Source organism: Aphelocoma coerulescens (genome assembly GCF_041296385.1).
Source record: "Aphelocoma coerulescens isolate FSJ_1873_10779 chromosome Z unlocalized genomic scaffold, UR_Acoe_1.0 ChrZ, whole genome shotgun sequence".
Taxonomy (NCBI): domain Eukaryota; kingdom Metazoa; phylum Chordata; class Aves; order Passeriformes; family Corvidae; genus Aphelocoma; species Aphelocoma coerulescens.
In genome coordinates this window covers 43,747,979-43,762,332 of record NW_027184085.1, presented here as the reverse complement: position 1 = coordinate 43,762,332, position 14,354 = coordinate 43,747,979, and the positions used below count along the sequence as shown (strand labels likewise).

Here is a 14,354-nt window from a genome sequence, read left to right as displayed (position 1 = left end):
GTATTTGTTCTTTCTTACACAGAAAGGCTGATGAGAAGAGAAAAAGCTACCCCTCCCTTGGGTGTGAAGATACCTGTTCCTCTTACTTGTCACAAATTCGGGGAACCTGACTGACATATGACTTATTCTATAGTTTAGCAAGATACCATGTCTGCAGTCAGCAGATGATAGTAGCTCTTACTTTTCCTATGTTCAGGAAGACCTGACAGCTCTGAATTTAGTGCCAAGTCCTAATGCTCCTTATCTAGCACGCTGCAGTACAAGCCACCTTCAGAACAAAGAGTAAAAGCAACCAAGATTAACATGCTAAAGATTAACAACAATAAGCCAATCATTATACTGCGCTTAGTTTAACTAGAAACACTGTCTATTTCCACTGAAAACATACCTACATCTAAATTATTTCAACCTCCCATGATTGCTCCCTACATTTCAATTTAGTTGGTCATTGCAAAGTTACCCTTATGGATAGTTCTTTGGGTTTGCTTTTGAGTCTCAAGTCCAATGGATGGTAATAAAACCCTCAAACTTCAGCACTGAAGAAAAGATTGATGAGCAACAGCACTTCAAAATAATTGAAGAACTTTCTCAATCTTTGGGAAAGACTGAAAAACAGATGCTTAGAAGATAAGGATTGCCCAAATTCACAAGAAGTTTTGACTGGAAACCATGTCTCTCATATTCTGAGCATGACACTATACTACACTACATCAGGATGGTCCCAACAGACCCTGTCTTGGTAGTTTCAGAAGCTCATCCTTCCAGATGGTTTTCTATTGGACTGTCAATATACTAACCATTCCTTCCCTTTGGTACTGACAGAACTTGCTGGCTGAAAATACACCCTGGAGCATTTGGACCACACTGTTTTACACAGAGTGCTGGATTACTTCTAGACACAGAGAAGAACAGCGCTTGCTAGTACTTTAGGAACCTGATTCCATGTACCAGAGTCACAAAGCACAGGAATTACCTGAAGAAAATGGAATGTGTACTGCTGGAGAGGTCTTATGCATCATTTCTATGGATACACTGGTAAAATTCCTTACACTTCCTTAAGGTAGCAGCAGAGATAACATGAAAAAGAATGAAAAAGACCAGGTACATGAGGACACTCGAGGTCATAAAGGGCTACTTCATTGTCTTGATTTGTGTTCTCCGGCTTTACAGCACACTGTTCCCCACCTGCTAGGCACCAAGCATGTGGAACAGAGCGGGGTAACACCATAGGTGATGGCTGTTGACCATGTTCTCACAGTTGTGCCTCTGCTACAATGGAAATTGTCGGGACAAGGGACTTCCAAGTTCACATAATGTATCAAGTGTCAAAACCACTTTTCTTTTTTTCCTCCCTACTGTTCTGAAGTAGCATTTTGTTGGGTAGGCAGCAGCTGCTGCTTTTCTAAGGAGTTGGTTGGCACGAGCCAGAACAGGCACTCAGAGTTAAGATATTGCTATCTTTGCAGTAAGCTGTCTTTGTCCCACACGCAAATCTCCTTCTGGCATATATCTATGCTCAGTCAGCTTCAGATATGGTCCAGTTATGTTCCAGCTGCACATGTTAGAATAGAGAACTACAAGGAAAAGACGTTCTGAGATACAATAGCTTATGTTTATTGAGTTCTGACTGTCTGTGCTTATGTAAACCTTCTGACAACATCAAGCAAAAATACATCTAAATATTACCTCAGGTAGTATGTGCCTCTAAAAATATATGTTTAGAAGAACAGAAAGGTTTAAAGAGGAGAAAAAAACCCACCACAAAACACCAAAACTCACAGGAAAGAGTCTTACTTTAAATCCTTTTAAAGGGTCGCTTATTGCACCATCCTTAAAACTAAAGCTAAATCAGAAAGGGAAGGAAACTCTGGCTGTTTACAGAGGATGTGTGTTACAGAACAGCATAAATCTCCCCCACATACAGCACACAGAGTGCTGCCAGGTCAGCATAAAAAAAAAGTTAGGGCAAGATCTTCAGCTAATAGATGACCTACATTCCACTAAATTTTCAGAGCTACACCAATTCACCAGCTGAGGATTCCTGATACACAGGCCTAAGCAATATGCAGTTTTAACAAACTCAATTATTGACACTTAGTAAATACATAAACAGATGCATTTTGTTTTAATTCTGCAACTGTTGCATTTAATTCAATGGATTTTTCCAGAATTTTGAAAACAAAACATATGAAAGTATAACCTGTAAAGTGAATTAAAAGTGTATTTCAAACAGTTCACAACTACTATTCTATAAAACAGAGAAACAGCAAAAAAAAACTCTAGAGCTGGAAGTAGAGAATGTTGCATTTTAATGAAGCTGCAACAGGCGGCAGAATATTTTGCTTCATTTTAGTCAGGATCCTGGTATTAACACTCGCTTATTTTATGACCCAAAATATTTAACTAGAACATGAAAGACTGCCCAAAAATTGAACTGACATGAATTTTCAAAAAAATCAGTCAAGCAATGCTCTATCTTCTTGCCTGTGTAAAAATGATACACCATCAACATTTTTTAAAAGTCATCAGCTTTTATTGCCTCCTGACTGCATTGAAAACTGCCACATCCTACTGCGTTTCAGAATGAGGGCAGCTGTTCATTTATTTAGCTCACAGGAATGCTGTAAAAATTAGGTAATAAGTGTTTGTAATGAATGCTGAAGATAAAATGTATGATTACTAGGTATAGCTCCAAAGCTGAATATTAACTTGAAAGATATGGGAGGTCAGACCCAAATTAGGCACTCTGGCCTCAGTACCAATCAAACACAGAAGTGCACAGGGCTTTTTCCAAATGGGGCAATTTCATAATCTCCACTCGCATGAGAGCTCAGGCACACGGAAATCCCCTGAGAAAGCTGAACTTTTCATCAGATAACAGTGTTACAAATTTCCTAGGGGACTACTAACACTAAGCTCGATGTGAAAAGTCACTATCCTGCTGTCTCAACCAACCTCAGACTGTAGCTTAAATAAACTGAATGCAGTCTTCCACAAATCAGGAAATTATATTAAGATTCTGAGATTAGAAGTCAATGAAAACAAATGCAGAATTTGCCACAGTGGAAAACATAGAAAATAAATGCAAATTGTAGCTAAAACAGTGTAAGTTTTGGCAACATAGTCCTGACATTTAGCAAGCTGTACTGACAAGGCTGCACACAAAGAGGGAGACAATAGCGAAGTGTGAGAGGTTTAACTGTTCACTTAACACTCTCCACTTAATTTGCTGATTTAAAATAAAAGTCAGTGTTGACAGACGAGGCTAAAGACTAAAGAAAACACCCATAACTTTTTAAAGATGGTCCTGCTTCTGAGGCCCATACTAGTATTAATTACTGACAAGCACAGCAAGCAACTCTTGTTTTCTTTATCACTGTGTCTGTATCTAGGTAAGTTAAGAAAGATAAAGGTGGTGCCCTCAAGAAACGGCAATTTGGTATCTATTTGAATAGTTCTGTTGCTAATTGTAGCTATGGGCATTGCTGACTCCCCTACATGCAGTCAAGCAACTAACCGGCACTATTGGGTTAGCTGGTTCTAAAGTAACCATACTGCCAGCACAGCCTTAGGCTGACAAGCTTGCAATTCTCCTTGTGTGTTTTCAACAGGGTTCACACCATCTTCTGCGACAGGATTCTCAGAAACGTTTTTCTCAAGCTCCTGTCTCCTAGTATAGTGCAGACACTACAGCAAGGCCAGATTTAACTTAACACTGCATGTGTTTTTTCAATTCCCCGTTCTAAGAGATTTGAGCCTTACTCTCTCACATCCATACATATCTACCGAGAATCCAAGCTGACATAATTCTAAACTTCTCTCTTCCAAAGCATCTCTTGTAGAAACGAAGTTTAGACCAAAAGCAGACACTAAAGCCCAGTTCTACAGAATCAGAATACAGCAATATACGTTTTGCTATATGTGTTTACCCATCTCAACCTCTAAGCAAAGTCACATAGTAACAACTGCTCATGAACAGCCCCATGGAAAACAAGTATGATTGCCTGGGAACAGATTTAGAAGTACAGCAGACCTTTGTACCTTGACCTCTATCAAGATAATTTTATTATCTTGATAATCACATCCTTGGCTACCAAATAATAAGGAAAGCAGAAGCAGGCTCCATTGAAAGTGGTAATTCCATATGCAGTTATACTGTAGTCACAGGATGCTATTTTCTGAATAATGCAAATATCATGCCACCTAACTAATTAAAGCTACATAACTAACTGCCCTATAAAAAACGCTGCCGTAAGAGTCTGTCCACCTTTGCACATCTCTTGACTGTCAGCCTCCCAGTTTCAGTTTAGGACAGAAAAATAACAGACCCATTGGATTCACACAGAGACTTTGTTCTCTACCTGTAGTAAAGGACTTAAAGCGCCCTTCCAAGAATGTTTTGGAAATGTCTTTCCAGAAGATCTGCAGTTGCCTAAACAATTTCCATTTACTTAAAAAAATAAAATCTAAGGTCATTCACATCTGTGCCTGCTCAGCAACACAGATTTGAAGAAAAAATTAATTAGACAAATGTGGGAAAACTGCCATGTGTACCTGAATCCCCTACCCAATTGACATGGCACACCACAATCTTTGTGCAATCCAAGAACCCAGTATTGGTTGCTTCTTCCACTTGCTCATTGTGACAGGCTGCATCTGACTGCAGCAGAAATCACAGTGGTTCCCTACATAGTCCCAGGCTCCCCTTCCTGGAGGGGTGCTTTGGTCTGGGAGGAAGTAGCAGCCAGGAATACCCTAGGGATTTCTGCTGAGGGCTAGTGCAAGGTAACTGGTACTGAAAAAGGTAAAGTAGCCTTCCTACCTGCCCTAATAAATCAAGATCTCTCTACTGATACCACAGGGCAACATTTCTGGCAACACTTTTTCTCGACCTAAAGGAAAGGAAAGGACCTGAATGTCACTGTGGAGCACATTACCAGAGAATCCAGGTGTATATTTATGCACAGCAACAGGAATGCCACCCTGCCACAGTTGGTGTTTCTGGGGGTGAAGGCCACCTGGACGCATGGTTTGCTAGTCTTCATTCCAGCCTGGCTGGTTTTTGCTAGGATTCTTCCCTAAGGAAGTCAGGGAGGAAACAGTTTAATTAGGGTGTAAGAATCAATCTGAATGTTTAGCTTCAGGGTGTGGGGACAATTTTGTTAGGGACAATACATTGAGGAGGGAGTTAGCCATCACCTTAATGTCACCTAGCAGGTAACGTATGACATCCTGTTTCCCTGAGCAGCCTGTAATCATACAGTAATACACAAGCCACCAGAAAACCCCTGCCAAGGCTGTTCTTTAGCCCAAGCCTTCTACAATCCTTTACCTGTTAAATAAAAGAAGCACTAATAGCACTGACCAGACAGGCTGCAAACTCTTTCAGTCTCAACATCTCTCTGTGCAGCAGAGTGCAACATCAGCAAAGAATGCCACCCAGTTGATGTTTCTCTCCTACCACGAGCAATACTAATCCAGCAAACAACAGGGACAGGCAGGGCACGTGTGAAGTAATAGCCTGAGATCTGATACAATTTCTTAGGCAATGTTTGTTTCCCTCTGCCTATTTCATTGTTCCATTTTTGTTTAGTTGGGTTGGCTTCAAGAAAAACAGAAACATGCCCTTTGGGATCACTGAAAACTAAGAGCAATGGAGTAAATATAGCCAGGTTAGCTTATATCTGCAACTTTCAGCGATAACAAAAGAAGATGGCTTTAATTATACCTGATAATTTATTACCCTGTGGCACTGCAGAACAAAGTATTTTGGAGTCCTGAAAACAGAAGGAAAAAATAAAGAAAGTGTGCCTCAGCATCAATAGCAAGCTGTATCTCCATCTTTCAAAACAGAAGAAAAGCTTATTTCTTGCAAACACTTAACCTGATAAAATGACACTGAGGCCAGCTGCAAATTCAGTGCCTGCAAGCAGCGATCCAAACCTACTGCAGCTGGCAATCCCAGCAACCATGTCATGTTCTTGAAAGTGCCGTCACCAAGGTCTTTGACTCTCTGTTCTGATTTGCACTCTGCCTTATCATGAGTGTTAAAGACCTTGGTGACATTGCTGGACAGACATGTAACAAGTGGAACAGAGAGGGCACCTGGCACCTGCCTGCAAAATTGATCATGTTACGGTATGTGTGCACCTGCACGTAGATTTCACTGCCCAGGGCTTGCTGGAAGCAGCCACACAACAGCACTGCCCATAGAACGTGACAGCTGCATGTGCTGAACTCCCTCACACCACCAGTTAGCACTTTATCCTGGCCAAAAAAGGTGCTACATGAAGTAGCACTGGACTGTTCCTTACTGGTAACACCTTCCTCTCCAACAGAGAGCTCTTCTCTGCTGTTCCTTCTCAAACTCCTGCACAAACAGCCCTGTTATGAGGAATTATCTCCCACCTCATCAAGAAGTGCCTAAGATACAAAGCCTGTTGGAATGAGTGCATAGTATGGCCTGAACAAAACCTTAGTGTCCTACCTTGTCTTTAACAAAGACACTGACTTGCACATACCTGTGCAAGCACCTCAAGCAACCTCCCATCTTAAGTAGGTCTCTCATCCCCAAGGTTCAGCTCATGCGTAACTTCGGATCAGATGACTAAGAGTCACACCTTGACATTAGTTTGTGAGGGTTGTTTTAAAGAAGGTTCAAGCAGCAGGACTTTGGTAAATGGTCTCTAAACAGATTCCAGTGTCAGAAGCCAGACACAGACATGAATACTCTGCGTGACTAGCATTAGTTCCAGTTTGTATGCTGGCAATGAGGGATCAACTCCTGGAAGCCTGTTTCAAAGTCATCAGGCAGCAGCAAGAAGAATGTGTGAGGGGAGAAGGGAGCCACAGACACTCCAACAGAGCCCATGTCACACACCAGGGAGCATACAGTCCATCCCACTGGGGAAGCTGCAAAGCTGCACCTGTCTGCACCACCAATTCACACAATTTCAGGTCCAGGCCAGAGTTAAAACATACAGAATATTATAACGTTTCCAATTATTAGCTTATTGATAATTAGCCTTCCTGCTACTGGGGGAAACACATGTATAACACATGTATAAAGACAGTACACATGTATAAACACATGTATAAAGACAATGCTTTCAGGCTGGGTGGTGCACTTACATCTGGCATCTACTCCTACTGTCTCCTTAGGTTCCCAGAGTCACTAGAGGAAATGCCCCAGAGTGAAGAGGATTTGCATCTCTCACACCTCATCGTCAACAGCAACTGAGAGTTGACCTTCCTTGCACAGGAATCTAAGCACTGCTAAGTATAAATACATGAGTACTTCTAAGATTAGAGGATGCTGTTCCATGCATGCTGTCAGAGAATGAATCACACAGCCAAGGAGTGGGCAGCAGGGTCCATCAAGCTGGAAGGCTTTGTAAATGAGCATAAGAAGGACAAACAGGCTTTGTTCTCTAAAAGCCTTACCAACAATGGACAGTCTGTCATTCTAATGACACATTGGCTTGATTTTTTGATTACACATTTGAAATATTTTATTGTAGAAATATAATCTGATGACTGGGTCTGAGGCTTGTTTTTGCAGTCAGTCCACTAATCTTTACAGTGGAGAGAAACATGAGCCTTCTGACTTTCAACTTGTACAGTACTCCATATGCAAAACTCTTCTTGGAATCACTCCTCCCCCCTTCCCAGCAGCAAGAGCTTCAGCTTATGGCTTTGACAGTGTTCTTATAAATGGCCATGTCTGACATTCCCTGCATGTCCTAACAAAAGACACCACACCAGCACCTACTCTCTTTGGAAGAGTTAACTTGCCAATATAAGTGTAAAAGTAGTACTACTAAAGTGTAAAATACTATAGCTAGAAGTGTAAAACCATTAACAACAGTATCTGTCATTCTGATGGAGAGAGCTTGTTCCCAGCAAATCAAACCAGACAACTGAAGATATCCAAGAAAACAGCATTAAACTTTTCCTTGGGAAATAGTCAACTCATTTTGGCTGTATTCATTATGCGTCCATCTCTGCACAAAGGGTTCACTTTGCATCCTCTCCCCTCTGAAGCTGCTGCAGATTTAGACAAAAGCTTGAGGATGCCGCTCACCAGTTCTCTGAGTAAAAAGAGAGGAGGCCTGGTGGTATGGATACTGAGCTCCTCAGCAAGGAGAGGTGCCCTTTATACACAAGTATCAACTAATGCTCAGAGTCAGTAGACCACAGTATTATGTGCAGATCTGGTCACATCAGGATTCTGCACAGCCCTGAAGGGGAGAGAGGAGGGTTAAATACTCAAGACAAATACCTTGCACAGTCCATGTCTATACACAGATTCAGCACATACCTGTCAACCTGTCACTAACAGTACAGATTATTCCAAGACAACCTGCAATGTACTGAGCAACAGAGGAAAGAATATAAAAACACCATCTCTGCTTAAAGTGTGCTCAGCACACATGAGACACTATGTGACACTATTCACATCATACCAGGTCAGATATTTTTCTTCCTGCAGTGTGCCTGAGCCATCTTCAAATGAAGAGAGCTAAGAAGAACTACAGCTGTGAAAACAAGGACAATTTTCACAAAACACTAAAATACCACCTTATGTCCAAAGAGCTCCACATGCTGCACAAAGGCAGTAGGTGAAGACCCTCAATGGCTGTGCTCCCTTTTCTATTTCCCTGCTGTATGTCTTTCTAAACCATTACTTTCCATCACTTCCACTAGACACATGCCACACTAACACAGCAGCCAAGATAGATACTATTTCTGGGAAGAATATCCCAAAAACCTTTTACAAGGTATCATGTCAGAGAGACCTGGCAATAGCAAGAGATCTGCCCCATTTCCTGAGACAGAACAGAGTTCTTTCACGTCCCAGCTCTGCTGCAAGCTTCCCATGTGATCTCACACTAGTCACCATTCATCTGCACAGGACAGGAAGGCACATCATCTTTTCCCACAAGCTAAAAATGGGAGGATTCTAATTTTTCATGGGAAATAGGGCTGTGAAAGCCCCCTAGACAGTTTTCTTTCGTACCCTGCCATTCAAAATCCTGCCAGACAGTATCAGAGAGTGGAGTATACTACACCAAACAGTCTTATAGGAACAAAAAAACCCCTCCAAAAATCAAATACAAGAAGGGAAATGGATACTTCATTGTCAGATAATAACCAGCTTTCAGTCTGTAAATTGGAGGCCAACATCAGCTTTTCCCCATCTGTGTTCTTCCATCACACTTCCCTCTGGAGCTCAGGCGTTAGAACACTAAATTGTAGCTACATTGGGTTCACTGCTTGACAGAACATCAAAATAACTAGCACTCTCCAAAAAGACACACTGCTTGGATTCCTTTGAGAAAATGAGCACTTTGACTAACTTCAGTGCACCCAGGATTATAGTTTCACATCCAAAACAGTTCCTGTTCTTGGCAATACACACCGCCCCTCTTCTCTTTCACCAAACAAATTGAAGAGCACAAAAAGCTCTGACACAGGAGAGCCTTAAGGTACTTCTGCAGGATTGGAAAAGGTTCGATAAATTCTGAGTTATAATTGCATATATTCACATGATGGCACATTCCTGAAATTTACACACACACACACGGAATTAAACAGACCAGAAATAACAGATATTGACTCTTTCTTTTAGGCTCTTACCTAAGGCAGAGGAATTTCCCAACTTGCGTAGTTTTCCCAGGACCTTCTGGACATCCTTTATACTTGTGTCCTGTTGGCTGTACAACAGTAACCTCCTGGCATCCGAGAACAGGCGGGAAACACTGGGGGAAAACAGAAAAACAACTAGCAGTCATCAGCTCTGTGAGCCACCATCCACAGATACAGTTTTACATACCAATTCCAAACTTTAATCCTCTCTGGTTATGTCACTCCAGCACAAAAAAACTCTTTGCTCAGTGAACACCCTGGGACAATCCAAGAAGCCCAATAGAAGATATCTGCTAATGCAAGGTCAATGTAAGTTACATTGGGAACATCATGCATTTGAAAGCATTTTTAGGACTGGGATGGAGAGGGCTTACTGCTGCCTATCATCTACTGCTTCTTAGAAGAACAATAATTTAAGAATCTCCTTGCTCCTTTCAAATGTTTCTCCAGGTTGCAGACACATTATACTCTGCACTAAGCCTATCTTTCCTGACAGCATGAATGTAGCAAGTAAGGCAAGGTATAGGAAAGCTGGCCATAAACTGTGCTTTCCGCATCATGTTAGCCAGTAATAAATGGTAAATGTCAGAGAGTATCCCCTAAACCTGTTCAACTGCCTCACACTCTATACTGTTCACAGGCTCATTAAACAGGGAAAGAAAGAGATGCTCTGAAAAAAGAATATCTTAAAAAGACTTTTTATGGGTCAAATTCTGAGCCCAGGTAAGAGAATGGACTCAGTCCTTACCCAGGCAGTGCTTTTCATTGACCAAGAGCTTCAGGTGCTTGGACTTGAGAATTCTGCACACCTACCACCTGTCTGCTAGGCCCTGTGAGCTTGGTAACTGAAGAATCTGGTACTTCAGAGATGGTAGAAATTGCAAAACCCCCACTAGCATAAGTTTTCACAACTAGCTGGTGATTTCCAAATATCCCATTTCCCCACGTTTTCCCCAGAATAGGGATGAGGCAAAAGCAGACGGACTCACATGGAGGCATTGAAGTTTCCAACAATACCAGGGGATTCCCCAGGAGTTGGGTAGCGGAAACATGGGTTGTTGGCATTGCAGATGATCCCCTGTATCCATGGCAAGGTTCCTGCTGAAGGCATAGCTTTATTTGGAAAATGACCTGGAACAGAAACACAGGAGTTAGGAGACAAACACATGATACAAGCCTCTACTACACAACACTGTATTTGAAGAGCACTGCTAACCCTGCACTGGGTATTGCCCCAAAGTGCTCATGAAAGAGCAGAACATCCAACACTAAGAAGGACTGAGTTTGTGTTAGACTCTCCACACTGCTCTTTCAAATCTTTTCTGAAGTCTAAATCCTTCTGCTAAAGAACTACTGAAGTTGTAGGCCAGAGTTTACATCTTGTTTAAGAACAAAGCAGTAACAAACTACTCATGGCAGATATCCACCAGTAATGCCACTTGGGTACTTTTGAATCCCATACCCCCAACGACAGGGCAGGAAAGGCCACCCTTGTATAATCCTGCATGTTAGATAAGCTGTCAGGCTGCTTTTTGCAGTGAGCTCACTTCCTCACCCCTTCACTAGGAAAGAATCCTGGAAGAAGATTGTGTCCCTTCCTCGGTACCTCAAAGCTCAAGACTTTGAGGATCAGATGCCCACTCTTCCCTCTGGTGTCTACCTCATCCTCCCAGCATGCCTGCGATCACTCGGGGCTGGATCCTCCACTACCCCAAAGGAAGTACCAAAGGCCAAGAAAGACGTATCAAAGCTGTTGAATTACAGCAAGAATGGTTAATGTACGTGGTTGAAGGAAGATGGGAATCTTATTAGCCTTCCCTGGAGAAAGCCAAGGACTCTGTGCAGGAGAAAGGTGAAGGAAATTAAGGTTTATTGTTCCCAGTACCCAGGGAACCCTTGTTCCTAGTTCTCTGTTTAAAACAGAGGAGCTCTTTACCTGAGCTGTCTGACTTTCGTTTGATTTTCCTTTTTTTTGTCCTTCTTGGCTGAGAGGCTTGGGGAGGAAGTGAGGGTGGAGGAAGAAGAAAAATGCTAAGACTTTCATATTCTTTTTGTAAAATTTCCCAGAGAATCACCTTCTCTGTCCTCCATGCTTTTCATTTTACATTGTTAGTAACTCCAAGAAAATGTTCAGAGCCAATACAGAAAGAGGAATGGCACACAAGAGTTTATGGTAACTTTTTACAGACAGTGATGCATGTAACAGCAGTTTCTCCAAGAGTAAAGCAGGAATCTGTTGGTTGTAAAGCAGATGAGATACACAGAAAACAGAAGAGATTAGTCACTTCTTGTCAGATTCTCTCCCTCCCACTCCCAATAAAGTGCACTTTGAATACCTTGAAGAGTCACAGGAACAGAAAAGAAGAGCTCTACAAGACACAATCTGGCTCAATAGCAATCTAAGATATCTTCTCTGACTGGTCTGGTGAAAGCCACGTAACTATCACTTCGAAGTTAATTGTTCCTCCATATTTTAAGAGGAAACTTCCTCACACTAAGCCCAGCCATTAGAAACAAGAAACCCTGACAACAGTCCAATTCTTGATTCTTCTCAAACAGGGAAAGAAAACTGAAAATTTTACTTGTTTGTTGAAAAAGACTACCACTAAAATACTGAGGCTATCTGGAGGCTACAAAGCACTTGCACACAGCTCTGCTACTGCTATCACCAGGCATTACCTACACGTGATTTCAGAACAGCACGGAACACTGCTACTACAGAGAGCAATCCTACTTCCCTTAAGGCATCCACAGGGTTGCCAAAGAGTTCACCATGAACCCAAAAGCCTTCTTCCTTTCTATCTCTGCTCACAATTCAGCAAAAACTGCTTCACTTCACAACACATCTAGATCTGTCAGCATGAGTGAATGTTCAGTAAAACCAATCCAGACAACACAATTTAGAAACCTATTCACAGAAACTCTTCAAAAAATGAAGAGGAATTAGCCATAAAAATGAATTTAAAATTACCAGATGCCCTACTCTCTGTAACTGCTGAGGACAATGTAAGAAGGCAGACAAAGCAGTAACAGTCAACATAAATGGGAAGGAAAAAGGATTGCAGGTAAAAGACTCAAAACTATGCTTATGACAGCATGGTGCCAGAGCAAATGTTTTACAAGAAGGCTACTGACTAGCAAGATCAATCTAAGTAGTTCTATGAAATCACAGCTCTTGCTAGGATTGATTTTATATGCAGCCCTGCCATACCTGAAATAAACTACCATTGAGGCTGCTAGCTATATATAACAACTGAGTAGAGTGCTTATTGCTTCTCTTCAGCTTCATGTCTTATTACAGGTATCTCTCCTAATGTCACTGTAACTTTCAGTCAGAAGAGGCAGTTCAAATACCATGTAAAGTATGAGATTTAAGGAAGCTTCAAGTATGCTGTTGAATGCTGAAAAAAAGCAAGTTAGGCAGTACACAGGACCAACAGAGTCCAAAGTGTAATGGGAAACTGCAAACACTGACATCTCAGCTTTAAAAGATACTTACCAGCTTGAACACCTAGCAAACAGCACAAAATGCCCCAGCCATTGCAAGATAGGATAAGTGCTGTAAAAGCAAGTTCTTTCCTCATTTTAAGAAAGAAACACCTCAGAGGGCCCTTCAGAAACATGTTTTGCTGACCCTTAAACCGTACTTTGCAGTAATCAGGCTAAGGAAAGATAAACAAAGAGCTCTTCCACAATCAGCTAATTGCAGTATGAAGCTATCACCAAACACAGTAAAACAACAGCATGTTGCTAACAAACAAGTCATGCTTCCTAAATCAAATGTCAACCAAAGAGGCCTATAGCCATTTATAAAGAACAAGCTTCCTTTAAAAGAAAAGCAGAAATTTGCCCATTTAGGGTGCAAAGAGAAAAGTAGAATTGTTTTTTCTCAGCAAAGTATGACTGTTGAATCTACTAAAGGCAGAGCTGACACTGTAATGGCTAGAAGGAACAGAACGCCTCTTGTGCTCTTTAATGTGATACATTAATGCACTTTGCTACCTGGAAACAAAATTGCTTTCTTAGAGATCAGAACACTGCATTCTTTTATGCTAAGTCACATACAGATCAAAAATGAAAAATAAGATATGGGTTCTGTGCAGGTTTTACAGATTTGTCACAGCTGTACAGCAAATTCTCAGGTAATATGAATACAAAATGAGAAACAGCAGGAAAAAGAGCAGCAATGTACAATCCTGGAGCAACATCATCAGTTAACTGCAGTTCCCGAGGTGGAAGCAAAGGAGTTTTAAACCCTCTAGCAGATTTCTGACTGAAGTATGGAACCACTGCTCTTTGCATCTTGCCAGCTGCATTATTACCTTCTAACCATGAAACAACAAGCATTCTGGGTACAGCTGCTGTGTTTGGTACTTACATTCATGCTGCTCATAGGGCGGATATGAAAGTCTTACAGAGATCAGGATAAAGAAGATAAACAGAGGCCAGGCAACTTCGATCAGCAGCTGGAACTGGAAACAATAAAGACAAAGTATTAAGACATCATATTCAAAATAAAGGTCAGAATAGAAGTTCTAGGACAATCCACTTGTAAGCCAGAACAGTTTTGTAAGCAGTGTCTCTGCCGGTTAGAACTGTCTTTGCTTTGCCTATGCATTCCAGGATCAAGAAGTTTGTTCCTCCAGCTTCAGAGGATAATCTGCAAAGAATTAGTTTTTTCTCATTGACATGTGCCACTTATTCAA

The 14,354-nt window shown here is 41.5% G+C and overlaps 1 protein-coding gene across 5 annotated transcripts in view; it reads right to left on the bottom strand.

Annotated features, from left to right (window-relative positions):
* Positions 1 to 14,354, bottom strand: part of ABCA1 (ATP binding cassette subfamily A member 1) — a 92,022-nt gene that overhangs the window by 56,113 nt on the left and 21,555 nt on the right. For all 5 annotated transcript variants that reach the window (XM_069002288.1, XM_069002286.1, XM_069002291.1 and 2 more), the window contains exons 3-5: positions 14,027 to 14,120; positions 10,638 to 10,779; positions 9,640 to 9,761 (exon numbers count right to left, since the gene is read on the bottom strand). In XM_069002288.1, the coding sequence (XP_068858389.1) occupies positions 9,640 to 9,761; positions 10,638 to 10,779; positions 14,027 to 14,120 (358 nt within the window). The remainder of the gene's footprint in view (positions 1 to 9,639; positions 9,762 to 10,637; positions 10,780 to 14,026; positions 14,121 to 14,354) is intronic.